Source organism: Magnolia sinica, chromosome 10 (assembly GCF_029962835.1).
Source record: "Magnolia sinica isolate HGM2019 chromosome 10, MsV1, whole genome shotgun sequence".
NCBI lineage: Eukaryota > Viridiplantae > Streptophyta > Magnoliopsida > Magnoliales > Magnoliaceae > Magnolia > Magnolia sinica.
In genome coordinates this window covers 22,705,564-22,724,318 of record NC_080582.1, presented here as the reverse complement: position 1 = coordinate 22,724,318, position 18,755 = coordinate 22,705,564, and the positions used below count along the sequence as shown (strand labels likewise).

At 41.1% G+C, this 18,755-nt stretch overlaps 1 protein-coding gene across 1 annotated transcript; it reads left to right on the top strand.

The window, feature by feature from the left end:
* Positions 1 to 392: 392 nt before the first annotated feature.
* On the top strand, positions 393 to 4,254 carry LOC131258175 (uncharacterized). Its single transcript, XM_058259290.1, has 5 exons — positions 393 to 826; positions 3,005 to 3,100; positions 3,220 to 3,387; positions 3,531 to 3,650; positions 3,790 to 4,254. The coding sequence occupies exons 1-4, from the start codon at positions 630 to 632 to the stop codon at positions 3,610 to 3,612; spliced, it is 543 nt and encodes a 180-aa protein (XP_058115273.1). The 5' UTR covers positions 393 to 629; the 3' UTR covers positions 3,613 to 3,650; positions 3,790 to 4,254.
* The last annotated feature ends 14,501 nt before the right edge of the window (positions 4,255 to 18,755 follow it).

Genomic DNA, 18,755 nt, shown 5'->3' with positions numbered 1-18,755 from the left:
AGATTGAATGCCTACCAGTGAAAACTTCTTGGTAGCTGCAAAAGTTTTGGATCAAGCTGATATTTGTGCTTTTACTTCATCCAGGTCTACATGACCTCATGAATAGGTTGGATCGTAAAAAATCATCATGGTGGCCCTTAAAAAAGGTTTCAACGGTGGATGTCATTATCAATGCTTCTTCCTTTGGTGTGGTCCACTGGAGCTTTGAACCTGCCTCATTTTTTTTTATTTTTCTAAAATGATCTAAGAAAATGGATAAATGGCACGGATAAAGTCTTTAGATCATGATGGGCGCCACAAGCCCTGCCCAAATGTATCATTGTCCGGCGGGGGTAAGACGCAATCCGCTTCCCTCTTTTTAAGTAACTACTCCCCCCCTCCCCCGCAAAAAAACAAAAAAAATTCCCAAAACCGTGCGCTCTCTACCCCCAAGATCCAGATCTCTCTCGCTCCCACTCTCTCAGGCAATCAAATGATCACTGCCAAAAGCAGAGATCGCCCTATTTTGACAGCCGCAATGGTACGGCTGTTGACGCACAGTGGTCAACAGAGACGGAGAAAAAGGGGCCGGAGACGGAAGATTTGTTTTTGGGGAGGGGTTGTAATGGAGATTGCCGGTTTTGAGATGAATGAGTAGAGAGATTTGGGCCTCCGGTAGCGGAATGGCTTGCTGTTGGGCGGATTTCAGTTATCTAAAGAAGGTGTTTTTGCAACATAGATGTAGAGATGGGTTGATGGTGATGCAACGATGTAGAGATGGGCTTAGATGCCAAACCAGATCTGTTGAACCGGGTGGTTGGTGGCGGTTGCATAATATATTCTTCATGTTCGTAACCTGATTCCTTTTTTTGTTTTGTTTTTTCTTGTGGACCTTTGCTATAAACTTTTCTTGACTTTCCAAAGTGGGTGAGTATTGGGATTAACGAACATCAAATTGGTGCTATTGTTTGGGCTATGGGTAATCCAAGAGGTGGTCCACTAATTGGACGGTTTGGATCCATAACAAAATACGCCAATAAAGGTTAATACCAGTTACTAAATGGTACTCAACGCTCCTAAACCTTATCTTAAGAAAACTAATCAGTAATGAAGAGTACACTTACTACACTGATGAGCATTTCAAGTTTCTACAGGAGCTGTGTCTGAGTTTTTTTTTTTTCTCCTACTGTTTGTCAGACCTGTTGCAAGTCCATCAGATACCCACGGTTTTGTTTTGAATTACCATTTGCAATCTTGAAATGAAACGAATTTCCTGCCATCGGGTCATAAATACAGTGATGAAAGAGCAACACCAGAATTTCACATAGTAAAGCTGAATAGCTGCTACTGTAGTTGAAAATCGACTCCATGGATTGAAAGCCTCCATTATGATTAGATAGATGGTGTGATGTGGTCCCTGTTCTCTAACGTTGATTTTCACATGGCTATTCTTATTTTTCCTTCATTTTGTGGAGCTAAACTAGTTATATGATTGAATCTTGTTATCTATCGCAGTTCTTTCAGTCCTTCTATGGCATTTAACCAAATTCTCCATTTTTGTTATATAGTTATTTAAAAAATAAAAATAAAAATCTGTTGAGCACAGCTGGAAAATGTTTTATTCAGTGCATTGGGTTGATATTGAAAATATGGCATAACAGTCCATGATCTAGACTGTCATACTCTGGGTCACATTGTGGATCGGCGACAAACAGAGAAATGTCATTGATTGGATGATCCTAACCATGTAATCGCTAACCATTCTTTTATAAGACAACAGGTCCTAGGAACATATTCTGCAGCCAAATGAGTAGCATGGATTCTATGCCTGGGTCCTCAGTTTGTGCAAGTGAGCCCCACAGTTCAGTCCAGACCATTGATCTGATAGGCATCACTATGAATGGTCCATGCCTCAAAATTTCAATGATGGGGCAATCCTAAACCTTCTTCTGGTGCCCTGCAAATAGAAGGTTCAGAAAAAAAAAAAGGCAGCAAAAGATTCATTTTCAGTGGAGAATTGTCCAGAGAATGGATGGCTAGGATCTTCTGATTTGTTGGTTATTTGGGATATTGCTCATCCGTTCATTTTTTTAACGGAAGATTATTTTTTTCTTCTATTGTAAACATGTATTGTTGCCTTAGATGCATCAACATCACCAGCTTCAAGAGAACTTACCTCAGAGTTTGGTTCCTGTATTAATCCAGGTCTCACATTCGCATTTCGGTCATGCAGCTCAGCCCGCTCATTACTACCACAAGTAGGCCTTCAAGATGAGAGGCTGATGTTATTGCAAGTCAAGGATAATAGAATCAAGGTAACAAACAGTATTTACGTTTGTACAAGTCCCACCGTGGGAGTGATTCTGACCCTTTCTCATTGAGAACTAATCACCTACTGGCAATGTACCACAACCAGTGGTGTCATGTTGATAATTTTGCGGGCATATACCACTTGTGTAAAACATCAGTGCCATGAAAACATTAGGTGGCAAAATCATGTTATTCCACTCATCACGCATGCCACGTGTGTTGAATGTGGACCCTTGGCAATTTTCATCATTTCATGAATGTGGACCCTTAACATGTTCATGGCGTCCTCGCTCTTGAATATTTGCAAGAGATGCAGAGCTTTCAAGCCGTTCCTTTGTTGAATGTTCAACTGCAACTTTGGCCCTTTCCTTGTTGCATTCTTGCAAAAAAAATTTTAAGCTTTAGTTTTTCTTCTTTACAACAGTTAAAACTTAGCATACAACATTCTGATTAAGCCTTCAGTCTTATATAAGCCTTGACTTTTTGTTGCTTGTGAGAGAGTACTGTCTGTAGCTCAATCTCCAGTTCCAAGATTTTCATAGAAAGCTCTTCATCTCTTTTCATGTCACTGGCCTCACTTCTCTTTAGATTCTCAATATGATCAAGTGCATCTTGCAATTTCAATAGTTCATTTTGCAGCTTAGTTTCACACTGTTCTCAAATAAAAGTAACCTGCATAGCAATGGCTGATTCTTCAGTTTCTCTTTTCTCACAGGCTTGGATACTCTCAGCATCTGCTTTGTCTTTGTGTTCTTTTAAATGGGTCTTCTCTAACTCTTCCGTTTTCAATATCTACTCAGAAAGCCTGTAGGTAAGCACACTATGCTCATGCCACAACTTCATCAGCTCATCCTCATATTCCTGCAGCAATGATAACTGGGCAACTTGTTCATCCAACTTGGATCTAAGGACTATAACTGTGATTTCCAGCTCATCCCTACAAGACTGTAGATTATCCATCTCTTCTTCAGAACTTACCAGCATGCTTTTCAATTGTTCAATCTGCCTATGCTTCTCTCGACTAGCTTCAGCTTCCACCACGACTGCCATAGTCTTACAATTCTCGAGTTCAACCCGCATAGCACTTCTTTTATCCACGTAATCAAAAGCTCTCTCCTCTCACTGACATTAGTTTCCAACTCAGATTTCAAGGACTGGAGAGCCATAATCAATTTTGCATTTTCTTCAATGCATTGTGCTTCGCCAACCATGTGACCATTCAGCTTGGTCACTACATCCAGGTGCTTCAAAAGAAGATCCTCATTGCACCTCTCTGAAGAGCTTAGTCTTTCAAGAACCTCCTGCATCCTCTTCCAGAACTGATTTTCTACGTAAACAACTTCAACTTCAGAAACTAACAGGTATGCATGCATGGTTTCCAAATAAGTTTCCAGATCCAGAACTTTGAGACAAAGGGACAAATCATCTTCATTCACCTTTCTTTGGCATTCCTCGCTATGCAACAAGAGATTCCTCACTCTTGACTTTCTCCACTTCCAGATCCAATAAATGTTGCCTGAGATGGACCAAGGAAGCATTCTGATCATCAAAAGATAGCATCTGCTCATGTTTCACATTCAATCGGGAGGTAAGATCTCTAACTGCAGCCTCCAATTCATCTCTCAAGCCTCTATCAGACTGCAATTCATCATGCGCACATCACAAACTTTCTTTTAAGCCACTAATCAGAGCTTAAGAAGGTCATTATCATCATTGTGCCCTCTCTCATTTTTATTTTTCTTTTTTTCCCCCTGGTTTTTAGTGAAAAATCATTAAATGTGGAAAGGAACTAGTCTTTAAACCTAAAGATATTTTGGAATGTACAGGTCCAAAAGGAATGGATGGATACTTTAACATGGTAGTTTCCTTCTATTACATGTTCTAACTGTATTTACTCACTCAAAAACAAAAATACTATAAAAGAAGGAGAAGAAGAAGAAGAAGAAACTTAGCTTATTTTGTTTACATTTTTTGGAGATGATGTAGAGATGACAATGTAGAGATAGATGCTACTAACAGTTGTGGTCTTGGATATGGTGACTTGGTGTTTTTTTTTTTTTTTTGCATTCAAATATTTTTTTTCGAGAGTTTGTTTATGGTTATTATTCTTTGATCCTATTTGTGTAACCACATGGATCGTTGCTTTGGATTCTATTTGTATTTGCATCCCACATGATGTGTTGCTACTGTAACCACCCTTTCCTCATTATGAGGTGAGAAATTTTTGGGTTCTTTTCCATTCAATCTGTTTTGTGATTATTCGCAATGGATTCTTGCTTGGGGAAATGAGCTTGCTGTCTGGAATTTTATGACTAAAAGCAGGATTCTGCAACTATTTTAATGAGTAATATCATGTCTGAACGCTTCATGGACTGCACTCCAATACATATTATGGTAGAGGTTGAATGTGTGCATGGCGATCAGGACTATTGGTTTGTTGAGCTGACAAAATGCAAGGAGATTGATTGTGGTGGCCATCCATTAGGGGCCTGAATAATTGTGGGTTAAACCAAAATTGAGCAATGGCCTACATTCCACTTCAAACACTCAAAAAGGCAGTCAAAGTTGTCTAATGGTTAAAATTTCTCTTATAGGTCATACATCAGGGAGCCCACCATATCAATGGTCTGAATCACTGTAAATGTTTGTCACATGTATTATGGGGTTTTGTACTTCACACGTAGCTTATTTTACACGTGGATCATAATTGCAATGCTGCCATGTTTACAACATTTTCCATTTCTTGCTGTTCAAATTCTATTTCCTGATCTTACATATGAGAGGGCCTTCCAAATGCCACATGCACTGATTCAACATTCAGCGCGCAAGCCAAACCAAATCAATTCAAATCATGGGCTCTCACGTAGATGCATCTTAAACCAAAATATGCACTGATTCAGCTTTCCAACTAGAAGATTTGGGTCAGTGTTTTAAATAGCGGTAGCGTGATGCGTAGCGCTCAGCCCTCTATAGTGTAAATACGTAGCGTGTAGCGTAAGCTACACGATACTTCTATTTTTTAATTTAAAAATAGAACAAATATAATAAATAGTGAAATATATATATATATATATATATATATATATATATATATATATATATATATATATATATATATGCCTAAAAGATGATTCATTTTATCAATTATAAGCATGTTAAAAAAAAAAAAGTTATTAGTTATCATTTATTAAAAGCTAATCCACATATATAAGTCAAATCAAATAGTTATCACATCAACAACTTTCTAAGCAAACCACAAGTAACAATTATGAAAAGAAATAAAAATCTCATAGGTTAAAAGTATCAAGTACAATACAAGTGTCACATTCCTCAACATTAGAAATAAAGAAAACGTGAAAAAAATAATAAAAAAAAAATAGTAAAAAAAATACATTGTAGCTTACGCCGCGGACGCTACGTAGCGTACTATACGCTACAGGGGATTTACGCTATTTGGGATGCTGCGTAGAGCTACGGCCATGCTACGCTACGTAGCGTACTCTACCGCTATACTACGGGTGCTATTTGAAACACTGATTTGGGTACCTTTAATGGATGGTTGAAATGAGAACTAATTAAAGTTTCTCATTGATTAACTGATCTGATCAACTAATCAAAGTTTCTCATTGATTAACCAATTTGATTTTTCTATATGACCTATATCCTGGCTGTGTCAACTATTTGGATGGTTATATTTGTCTCAATGTATGTCCCATTCACAATATCTATTAATGCATGAGTGTCGACCATCACACTCTAGCAGAGTATCAAACTTGCCATCCCACGACCAGATCTGATCTCATGCACATGTGCCACATCAAGCACCTTTCATTTATATGTTTAGTTAAATGAGTTGAGTGAAGACTCAATCAATTCCTAACTGGACACCAAGTTGAGTTAAGAGTTTTTGGATTACTGAACTATGGTTTCCATACACTGGCTCTCAACACTAATGATTTCTCTCTCTTCATTATTGTTTTCTTTAAAAAAAAAATAATAATAATAAATAAATAAATAAATAATTTCAGGAACACATCATGCCTTTAACCAGACAATGTAGCCTGTTTTTGTATATGTACGTTGTTGAATTGTTGAGTAAGATACAAATGTTAGTGATTTCATGCTTCCAATAGCATTTGGTCAATGGTCGAAAAATAACAATGGTTAGACATTTCTGATTTGTGAACATGGAAATGAGAATGTGAACTTTAATAAATGAATGGACTTTTCAAAGTCATTGAATTGCATTTGAGACTGGTTGTGCATTCTCCTTCCCCTTATAACCCTCACAGCAGTAAGTCAATTGGTCTGAGTGAAAGTAATGCCAATCCATCAGATGGGCCACACCATAGGGAACAATTGAAAGGACATGCCCTCCCCTCCCAACTGCTCGTGCCTTCCCTTGAGTTACGTATTGGCCTGATTTTTAGGCACATGACCAAACGAGGTATGGTGTGCATGATGGCCGGAGTGGATGTAAAAAACACATCAAGGTGGGCTGCACACCAATTGTTATCACTGGATCATGACCCATCGTGCATAGCCTCCTGTCAAGGATCGTCAAATCCCTCTTTCTTGTTTTATTCTCCTTCCAATCTATTTACATTTTGGGCATGCCCGAAAACCATCATGCTGGTTTGGTCCATGTTCTGGATTTTTTAAAAAATATTTTTAATAATTAGTTTGGTGTCCCTTTCTGCTTTGCATTTGCAGTATCAACTTGAACAGGAGGAGAAGCTCGCCAAGCAACAGATGGAGGTATTGAAATTGTTGAAATTCACGTTTTGAGATTTTGAGATGGGTGTCTCAGCTTACTCTAGAGCTTTAAAACTTTCTAGCTGCGTTTGTCTCCTGAAAACTGCAGGTTATCAATTCGACTATGTATTTGACTGGACTATATTGAAGTACCCTCAGATTGGTGCCACTTCAAGAGCACGGGTAAGAATTTTAAGTTACCTCTATGGTGTGGACTTCATTACTGCATGTGTTTTAGTTATTTTAAAGTATGTAACTTGACACAAATGTGTATGAAGTCCTGGACAAAAACATGGGTTTTAGACATGCATTCTGGAAGGGTTTTTGATAGAAAAATAGAAAAGTGACTTCCCATGTGGCATATCTTCTTCTTCTTTCTTTTTTATTTTTTTATTTTTTTATTTTTATTTTTATTTTTATTTTTTTAGATGTACCCTTAAGCTGCAGCAACATTCTTGCACCCTAACAAATGATGTTAACTTTTAGACATCGGCGGTCATAAAGACTTTGCGTTGTAGAAACTCCGGAGGTGTTTGTTTTGAACAAGCAGAACAGTCAATTTATTAAAAATCTTTTAATATTCTTTTAATTTAAGTGATTGGGTATTTGAGAAATCAGTACTCTATTATGAATAGATAAGTGATGCCTGTAAAATGGAGAAAGAAACTTTGGTATTCTCGTACCAAAATGTGTTTTCCTTGTAACACTTCCATCTTTATCTCGAAACTAATGGTGTTTTATGGAAATAATACAAATTTTATGTTTGGAATTTGGATGATATATCTGATTTTGATTTCTTCTCAAATAGGTTTGTTGGTTTAGGGCTTCGGAGAACTGAGTATATCTAGTTTTGGATGTGCGTTGATTAGGCAATTAATTTTCATTAAAAAAAAATTTTAATTAATGAGAAATGCCGACGGTTTAAATCCGTTGGCGAGCAACACTGATGCCTGCTTTCCCGATGGTCTGTCGGCATTGCCCTGTTTTTTTGGTAATCGAGCCTCACGATGACCCCAAGATGTCTCAACAATAGCCCTTGAATCTCACTTTTTCTATCATGTGGCTTACTTGAAATTCAAGTCTGACTCATTTGTGGGCCCGTTCTCTAAAATGAGCTATAAAAACAAATGAACGGAGTGGATTTGTCATAAACTTACAGTGGCCCCCATGTACAGTCAGACTTGCATTCCGGCAAAATCTCATGTACATCAGTGCATGAAATGATTGATAGAGAAATGGGGAGAGCGGATTAGGTGCGGCTCGTCCCCCGGCCCCACCCAAGATGGTGTGACCCTTACCCTGGGGTGCATCTTGATGCATATATTCTATATCAACACTGTCCATCCATTTTGCCATGTCATTTGAGAGCATGATATAAAAAATGAAGTGGATCCAATTCTCAGTTGTACCCTACCATAGGAAACAATGTTGATTGAACACCTTATCATTAAAAACTTCCTAAGACCCATTGTAATATTTTCAATAAACAATTCCATCCAACCTGTTGATCGGGTCACATAAAGATGGATGAATTAGCACTGTTCCAATGGGCCGTACCTATCATCATGCAAAGACGTTCATGTGTACCCCACCTATCCCCATGTCTTACATTCATACAATCGATGAAGCAGCTGAAACATTGGTGGAGGGCAGTAATGACATTTGGAAAAGGTAAGGGTTAAACAACAATATCTACAGCCAGCTAGGGGTAAAATGGACTTTTTGGTAGTTAACAACTCAATCCACATTTTAGTAGTTAACAACTCAATCCATCAAGTATCCATTGTTGTAAGCGACTGTAAGATGTATGTGAAATAGGTTGGCTGGTTCTGAGAAATAGATTAAAAGTAGGTGGTTTACTGTACATAGCTAAAAAGGTAGGCATCCCATTGGAAAAATATCTTCTTCTTCTTCTTCTTCTTCTTCTTTTCACGGTTTAAAGGATAACCTATTCTTTTTGTAGCAGTTGCTCAAAATGAGTGCACATACATCTCGTCTTTCTAACAAAATTATAGGTGGAGTGTTCCCAATTTTCTTTCAAAAATAAAATTAAATAAAGAAGCTATACTCGGGAGTAGTTCATTTTGGAGTTGGTGGGGAAAAATCAGATGGTTAATGTTATAGGTAAAATCGGACTGACTAAACACCTGCAATAAAATGGGAAGATTAGGGGAAATAGGTGTCGATCACGACTTCCTTGACCAACCCAAGTAGCAGCCATGAATACCGACCTTAGCCACTGAGCTAAGACTTCATAGTCTTGACCAACAACCTTGGCGGTCGGCTTCCTATCCCGACCTCGAGGGATGGCCTCGACTGTCAACCTCGAGGACCAGATTCTACCAAGGACCCCGAACTCAGAGGTCGGCCTCGACCATCGACCTCGGCCCTGGGGACTGACCGCTACCTCAGAATAGAAGGGAGGATCCTCTCCGTATACATGTGGGATTACCTTTCGATATCTTAGCTGACAATCACGTCGAGAAAGGTGTGATATATTCGGGAACAGATTCATTCTATGGTACGCATCTATCTAGCATATTCATTGCCACACGCGTAAGTGGTCTCAAGGGGTTATAAATAGTGACCCCCTGTTAAAGAGAAAGGTATGCACAACTACCCTAACTCATCTACACCCATTGTGTGCCTACCCTGACTTAGGCATCCGAGGGTCCCCGACTACAACTGGTACCCCTAGTATCTCTCTATTTTGCAAGTGTGCAACAGGCTAGCAGGAGGACAAGTAAGACCAGCCAGATTATTGCATCAACAATTTAGTGTCGTCTATGGGAAGTGACAATAAAGCCATTTAGAAATCACCTATCGACACTAAAGGAAGAAAGAAGGCTTTGGCCACCATCACTACATCAATCCCTGTACTAGACAAACAACTTGAAGATCCGCCTTCAGAACATCATACTAACCCTCTTCCGGTGGTGGCTGCATAAAGGCCCCACAATATAGGGGGTCGACTCACCTCCTTGGAAAAGTAGGTTGAGGCCCTAGTCGGCAATGTTGACCAGATAATGCAGATACTAGAGAGACAACAACCACCCCCCGATCTTGGTGCAGAAGCTGGTGCAACGACCAAACTATCCCGGCCTCCCCATTTACCTCACGGCTCATTCATGGCGAAACAGTGACCACCAGGGCAACATGGTCAAGCTCCCACACTACCGCAGGTACAACCATACTCACAGAATCTGGCGTACGCCACACCTTAGAAAAAAGGAGGCGTGGGAAGGCCCTCGAAGTCATCGTAGAAAGTGAGGTCCCGTGGGAAGCTAAGCTCAAAGAGATCCGAGGATAGCTCGGTGACATCCAACAGGCGTGTCGGGCTCGTATCCCAACCTCTGTTGAAGCCATGTTGGAAGAAATAGAACATCCATTTGCCGATGACATCATGAAGTCTCAACTCCCGTCAAGGTTCCGTATGCCTCGGATCACCCCTTACTCTGGATTTAGAGACTCAGTCGATCATCTTGAGTCCTTCAGAGCTTGGATGGAGCTTCATGGCACTTCGAGCTCAATGATGTGCCAAGCATTCTCCCTGACTTTGTCGGGAGCGACGCGAAAATGGTACAAGCAGTTGAAATTTTCTTGGGGGCCACTGAAGGCTCTGATCAAGCTAATATGTGTTTTCCCTTCATCCATGTCTTTGTGACCTTATGAAGGGGTTATATGGCAAATAAACCTCACAGTGGACCCTAGGGACGTTTCAACGTTAGTCGTTCAATCCCCGTTGATTTATGTGGTGTGGTCCACGTGAGCTTTGGATATGCCTGATTTTTGGGCTCATACTCTAGAATGATCTATAAAAATTGATGGACGGTGTGGATCTAAAACATAAATCATTGTGGGGCCAGAGAAGTTTTACACATTAAAAGTCATGTTGTGTAGGATCTCATCCATCCACTCTCTTAATGGCTGATGACACCATTAGTTTTCTTAATGGCAGGATCTCATCCATCCGCTCTCTCCAGGCTTTCATCAAGGCTTACGAGAGAATCTCTGGCCAACGAGTTAATGCCTCCAAAAGCTCTTTCATTCTCCCTCAAAGAGCCCTAATGCCCAGTGCTAGAAAAATCAGCCTTATTACAGGCTTCCAGCAAGCGAAGCTCCCTTTCACCTACCTAGGCGTCCGATCGTCAAGGGAAGAATCTGATACCCTCAGCTGCTCCCCCTAATTTTCAAAATAGAATCTAAGGTTGCCGGCTGGAAGGCGAGGCTTCTTAACCAGGGGGCAAAGTTAGTGCTCATCAATCACATCCTCTCCAGCTTCCCACTGCATCTGTTATCAGCCCTCAACATCCCTAAAAAGGCCATCCATCAGATTGAGAGCTCTCTAGCTAATTTCTTCTGGGGAAGTAATGACTCAGGTAACAAATGCCATTGGGTCAAATGGGCCGAAACCTGCTACCCTGTCTTCGAGGGTGTTTTTGGCACTAGACGACTACCCCAAGTCATGCAAGCCTTCCGTTGCAGGATGGCCTGGAGGCTCCTCATCGGCAAATCTCAATGGGCCAAACTTCTCACAGCTAAATACATGAAGAAATTCATCTATCAGAACAGTCCAGCTCACTCCAGAACCCCCAACCTTTGGAAAGACACGTCTGCCAATCTACTTTTCGTCATCCATAATTCGAGATAGATGGTGGGCGAAGGCAACATCAACTTCTGGAACCACAACTGGATGGGTGGAGGTCTACTGATAGGCGTGTCCACTTCTCCTCCCCTTGTTGAGTTAAAAGACGCCATGGTCAAAGACTTTTGGAGCTCCTCAGGCTCTTGGAACTCTTCTGTTGAAGGCCTCATCCCAGAAGCAGTGATTAGATCCATCATTAGCAACAACATCTCCATTTCTGATAGAAGGGACCACCTCATCTAGAAGTTGAATCCCTCCGGAAGCTTCTCTATCAAATCAGCCTGGAATGCTCTTCGATCTCGTCGTCCTAAACATCTGTGGACCTCGTAGGCATGGAACATGTTGGTCCCTCCGAAGATAGCAATTTTCCTCTGGAAAGTCATGCATCGAGCAGTGCCAATGGACACAACTGTCTAAAGAATCGACATCTCCATTGCCTCCAAATGTGAATGTTGTAAGCCGTCCCACCCCCCCTTGTGCCTATCCACTCCCCCCGCTCCTTCAAACTCTCCCACCCAAGTAGGCTCTCCTGCTGCCCATGCTACTGAATTCAGTCACTACTCGCCCTCCCCCCCAGCCTATGAGCCCACCCCACTTAGATTCCTTCACCATAATCCCCCTCTCCCTTCTTTCAACGTTGGAGAGTCCAGCCTCCTGCATCCTTCCCATTCTTCCCTGGCCCATTCTGGACTCAATACCAACCCGCCCCTGCTGCGTTACTGACCGCAGCCTACCCTACTAGCCCCCCTTCTCTCCCCCTCCCGCCAACAACCGATCTTCCTAACCAGTTCCCTTCCATCCATTCCCCTGAGGTGGAAGATCTAGACCACCTCCTTTGCCATGGCCTCATCGCCTCCAAGGTATGGACCCACTTCTCTCAGTTTTTACGTGTACCGCTACCCCACGATCCACCTATTTCTCACTGCTTCATTCAATGGAGTGCTCTTGCGAAGCGATCCTCTTCCTGGCAGAACCTCCGTGGTCTAACTCCGCCCTTCATCATTTGGGAACTTTGGTGTGGTAGAAATGCCTCCAGATTCGACAACCACAAGTTTGCTGCTCCTCACATTATTTGCAGACTCCATAACTGGCTGAAAGAGTTGGGATTTCAGCTCCCAATTCCAGTCCTTCACCTGAGACGGATCTTCCCCTCACCTTCCAACGACTTCTTTTCTCCTATCATCAACTCAGAGGACGCTCCTTGCATCATCAAATGGAAGAGACTTCCTCCGGGATGGTTCAAACTCAATGTAGACGGATCGGCCAGAGGCAACCCTGAAGAGGGAGGAGGTGGTGGGGTTTGCAGGGATCACTTAGGCAACTTGTTTTGTGCCTTTCACAACTACTACAGGCAGATCTCAAACTCCGTCGCTGAGGCGCGCGCCCTTCTAGATGGCCTGAATCTCTGCTCCGATCTGGGCTTGTGCAACATTGTAGTAGAAACCTATTCTCGTTTTATTTTCGAAGCTGCCTCTCACTCCCTACAATGTTCCTGCTGGAATATCTGGTACCATATGGGAGCTATTCAGAATCCAAGTAAGTCCCCTGAACATCCAATTCATTCACACCTAGCGTGAGGGCAACACGATGGTGGATGGCCTTGCCAAGTTAGCTAGTGTTGGTTGCCCCGACTCATTCTTTCGAGAGATAACTCGTCTCCCGCCGTTGATTAGAGGCTCTCTCGTCATGGACAAGGCGGGTGTTGGCAACACTAGAAGATCCTTCTCCAAGAAGGGAATTGGATGATTTTCCCCTCCCGGCCCTTTTTCTAGCTCCTCCTGTGGCTGATTCCTCTGCCCACCCACTGCGTTCATCCTGCTTGTTGCCTTCCCATGCCGGTCTCCTTTTTCTGCATTGTCTGGGCCTGCTCCTCGCCTCAGCCTTTGTTGGAATATCCAAATTTGTTTGGACATTTTTTTTGGCCCTTCAGAAGCTTATCAACATCTCTCTTGCATAGTTTTTTCCTTTTCTTTTTTCTTGTGCATGCCTATATGATAGGTGTGACCTGTTGTGTTTTGTATTGGGCCCGCTCGAATCATGAGTAATTCTCTCCTTTTACAATATACATCCAGGTGGAAGTTCCCACCTTTTTTCAAAAGAAAAAGAAAAAAAAGTTGGACACATTTTGTTTGAGAGAGAAAACCGGCTTATCTTGTTAGCTGGAGTCATCGGCGATGATCTGTACCAATGAGGAGCGATGGCATTGAATATCTTATGCCTTCACCACAAACCATCCGCACTCTAAAAAAAATCATTGTGACTCATCCTCTCACGTGTCACTAGATAGCTACTCAGATTGTCCAAATTGTGGGCCGTGTCGTGGATGAAGCATATGTCTACAAACAAGCTATAGCTATACATAAATTATAAAATTTATCATATCTTCTGGGGTGCGAATTCTTCTGCAGACAATTTGGCCATATTAGGTAGCTTGGTGGAGGCAATGTCTTATTTAGAAGCAAGGCTGACCTTCCAAGAGAGACGAGATGTAATGTGTTTCTGAATACATGATGATAATGTGTTCAATTTGCAAGAAACCAATGTATCTCACATTAGTAAGACGTGAGAGTGATTTCTTGGAGTTCATGGTTGTGTTGTGATTTTTTATGCTCTTTGGTGCTCGTTTATATTAGAACATTTCCAGCTTCTTTCACTGTTGAGGAATGTAATTTTGTAGGTGCACTACACCAAAATTGTTATTTTGTCTTTGGGTTCAGGAACGGCTTTCGGCTGTTACCGATTTGGAGCGGTCTTCCTCCATTTCAATGTTTCGAAAAAAAAAAAAAAAAACCATCAGATTCTCTCTCCCACTCTCTTTTCCTCTCTCAAGATCTCAGCTCCTCTCCCTCACCCTTGCTTCCCACGCTCTCTTCCTCCCTCCCTCCCTCCCTCTCTCTCTATCCCTCTCATTCCTACAGCCCACGCATCCTCTCTCTGTGGCCGTGCAACCATCTTCCCTGTGGTTGTACAACCATCACCCGTCTGGTGAAAATCCACTAGTGAAACAGCGGGTTTTTTCCCCAAATCACAGAGGATTTCTTCTCGAAATCTAGGTCTACTGCTCAATGACAGATCCTTGCATGTCTTGTACCATGGAGGTGATATTTCTTTCTTGATTCTTATGAAGAGAATAAGAAAGGGCAACTATCAACCTTAGCAGGCATAAAAAAAAAGAAGCACGGCCACGGTCATCTGAATCTGATCCCGATGTGATGGACGACAAAGAGTAAGTGAGAAGAAAAGGTTCTATAAAACCCATTGAATGGGTCATCAACCATGGTCGCAGCTACTCACAGCGGCGAAAGAACGACAAGAGTTTCAACAGGGGACACCATCCAGAGGCTGCTGGCGCTGGTACTGAAGACCAGCAGTGGTCGACTACTTTTTTTTTTTTTGAGGTTTTATGCCAACATTAATGGCAGCCCATGCCGCAGCTGGGATGATGACCAGTATCAAAGAAGAAGAGAGGAGAGGATGCTGGCACTGTTTAATGTAGTATTCCATGTCACTCATCTATAGGAAGCTTTTACTTCACAATGTCTTCTTTATCTCCTGAAGTTCTTATTCTGAAAGTGTACATATGCATTCATCATGCCTTGACTGATGCCATTAAATCTAATAATTCAAACTGTATCTTATTGTGGTGTTCTTTCAGCTATTGGACTGATCCGGATGAGATCAACAGTGTAGACCATATTAGGGTGTTGGAAGAATCTCTCCAGGAATCACTCAGTCGAATCCAGACACATAAGGTATGCCTTTACTATTGGGTTATATGTTTTGCACAATGTGTTATGCTTACAAGCTTGATGTACATATTTGATTCCTATTTAAGAGTTTGATTTGCATCTATGGAATGGCTTATGGCGTATATGCATTGAATTTCTTTTGGTTATTTCGATAAGATGGGTTGGCACCAATACTTTAGGATTTTAAGATGACCTGCCACCATTAATTAGGGCAACATAGCTTTGAGGAGATCTCTGTAATTAGATGATCTTGGTGATTCCACTATACACATGGCCCAAACTCATTAATCTTGGTCCACTATGGTAGGTTTTCACCACTGGTTGGACGATCCCAGCAGTGTGATTTTTTTACCTGAAATGTAAGGTTAAAAATGAAATGAGCACTGCCCCACAGTCCAGGGTAAAAATCCATTAGTCAGACTGAGGATTATGTAATCTGCGTAATTTCAGTTTCTGGCTGATCGAATAGTGCCCATTCTTTGGACAATACTGAATAGAACGCTCTTTGGCCTGTTGTATTTTTTAATGGTCTTAATTATTCTCATTTATTATTATTAATTTTTCATCCTAGTAAGGAGTTGTTGTTTATCTCTCTCTCAAAAAGAAAAAAGAAAAAAGAAGGGAGTTGTTCTTCTAGATTGCAGCTCTATACTGCATATTGAATCCATTCGTAATGCTTGACAGGAAAATTTTGGGAAATAACTGCTTATGTCACTAGAATGTTTTGCTTAGGTTAGAAACTGGATAAAATCTAGTCCCAATTGATCATGGGCATGGATAATACAAATGTCTTATATTTCTAAAAAAATAGTGATTGATATTATCATGATTTTGTAGTTTCGGAATGTGATGCATGTACCGTTAATAATGGGTGGTGAACAACAAGCGCAGCCACTATCATGGTTTCACAATAATGATGGTCAGCATATGATGATGTCAGATGACCCAAATCTGCTGCCTCAAAGGTTAGTGTTCTATTTAAAAGCCTTATGATGGTACAAGTGATGCAGGACATGAATTTAAATATGATATGCAAGATTTCAGGCTTAGATCACACCATTTTAGAAACAATCACACAAATTCCACATCCCACATGAAAATCCAAACATTCAATTAAAGGGGAATCTATGTGGATCCAGGCCTACACACGTTAGGGCTGGATCAATGAAAATTATGAACCAAACAATACTCAAAGGAAAATAGAAATCACCCACACATGCATAAGAATCAGTCCCTAATCCAAAGGATTCCCTAATCTCAATTAAAGGAACCCTAGTATGAGAAAATGGGCAAATCAATTAGGAATAATCTAATCTAGGGTCAGGATTTATGAAATCATGTATAAAAGAGAGGAAAATAGGAAGAAACCTAAACCCGAGACAGTCCTTGCGTGTGGGCAGCGAGCCAGGTGCGGGCGCACGTGTGGTGGGGGACGGAATCCAGAAATGGATTCCTAGGCCTTGGTCGGCTAGGCTTAGGCTGCAAAACCCCCAAATCTCAGCTCGATCCGATGTACGGTTTGTGCATGGTGCTCCGCCGAAGTTTCAGCTCGCCTACGGGCCGAAATCTGGAAACCTGCTGTAATGAAGAAATCTGATGCAACAAAAGGACGAATTCGAAGTATGGATGGTGGGAGAAGATGAAAAAAAAAGATGATGGAGGATGGGGATGAATCGGGATCGATGTGGCTTCGCACCACGGTAGTTAGCCCTTCAAAAAGGAAGGGCTTTGCACCCACTTTTGAATTCTTCCACAACTCACAAAGAGAGCAGAAAAATAAAGTAGAAATTTTTTTTATTAACTTCAATGAATCAAAAGAACTACAAGGGGTGCCTATTTATAAGGAAAATCCTATACCTCAAAACTCACACCATATATGCAACCTATTACTTGGCGATGAAGTAAACTAAAAAACCAAACAGAGAAATCTAAAGCGTTCACAATGTTCTAAATAATAACAATAAACAAAACTTAGAATATGAAATCAATCCGACGAGTGGGCCACAATCATGAGATCCCATGATAGGCTTTTCTTGATTATCGGGCTCAATCTTTTGAACCAAACTTTGTCTTCTAGGTAGGAGGCCCTCCCTAGACGTCGTCATCGAGACAGATCGATGGTGGGGCCCTCCTACTCTGTGCTTACGTGCGTAGGTGAGGCGGCGTGCGTGTGCGTATGCGCGAGATGTCCCCATCAACAAGTGCGCCCACCTTTTTTTTTCTCTTTTCCGTCTTGTGCTTTTGTCACTGATGCACCCCCCGTGGCAATGATTTAATTGGAAAGTCCAAACAATTTCAACTAAACATATCCGGTAATTTAGATAACAGCCATTTATTTGGGGTTTCCATTTTGATTGTGGCCAAAATCAGTCTTCTTTGTAATTTAAGTTCAAGGCTCAGAAACCTACCAGTCAATTTGGAATTTCATATAGTTGACCCAATTTATCCAGCCTTCAGTATGGAAATCCAAATGCTGATTTAAAAAAGACAGGACGGTCAGTCGAATTAGGGGACTGAAATGGGACTGAAATACCAAGTTTATATCATATTCCATGTTTTTTAAAATATGAATTGATCCATAAAATGTACGAGATTTCTTAAAACTATTGATCACTATGTATCTTTTTGCAGCCTTTTATGCTATTTCAGGAATCTTGATGTAAGCCTTTGTTTATTGAAGCAAATGAAGCATTGCAGCTCATCTAAATGATTTTGTAAGAATTTTCTACCTGCACCTGCTTAGATCTCATGGTTCTTTGCAGTGTCAGGTCCTAAGATTGCTTCTTTTCTCCTACTCTTTTGCTACTTCAGGTGACTAAGTTGTCTGAGATCTATCATTAATCTGATGGGCATAACTGTGTCCTGTTTTAGGTATATAGACTGTTACATAGGCACCTCTGATCCCAATTATTTGGGTTACTTTAGCATGGGAAAGCAAACGACAATTGATAGTTGTACTTTTATTGGAGTTTGATGTGCATCTCTGCCGTGCATGTGAAACATGGTTACAATTATTTGGACCTTTGATTCAATTATCAAGCAGATGGATGATCAGCTATAGCATAAAAGCTATGGTGGTAGAATTATCTTAGTTATTATATTACTGTGTCGCAAATGGATGACTGAGTAATGATTGATTTGGTGTACAAAAATACCCCCATTGGATGCTTAGGATCACTTGATCTTCTTTTGTATAGGGGCACATTGGCAAGGGTGTTCATGGAATTTATGATTGTCTTATGATAGAAATGGATTAGGTGCATCACATGGTGATTATCAACACAAGATTTTGATGGAGTATTATTGAACATCTGTCC

Bases quoted from the DNA above. Each gene is read 5' to 3' on its own strand.
- LOC131258175 (XM_058259290.1), top strand. From the start codon at position 630: ATGAGTAGAGAGATTTGGGCCTCCGGTAGCGGAATGGCTTGCTGTTGG. The intron at 3,101-3,219 runs GTAAGCACACTA...TGTGATTTCCAG, and splicing joins TCTACTCAGAAAGCCTGTAG to CTCATCCCTACAAGACTGTA. The intron at 3,388-3,530 runs GTAATCAAAAGC...CACTACATCCAG, and splicing joins ATAGCACTTCTTTTATCCAC to GTGCTTCAAAAGAAGATCCT.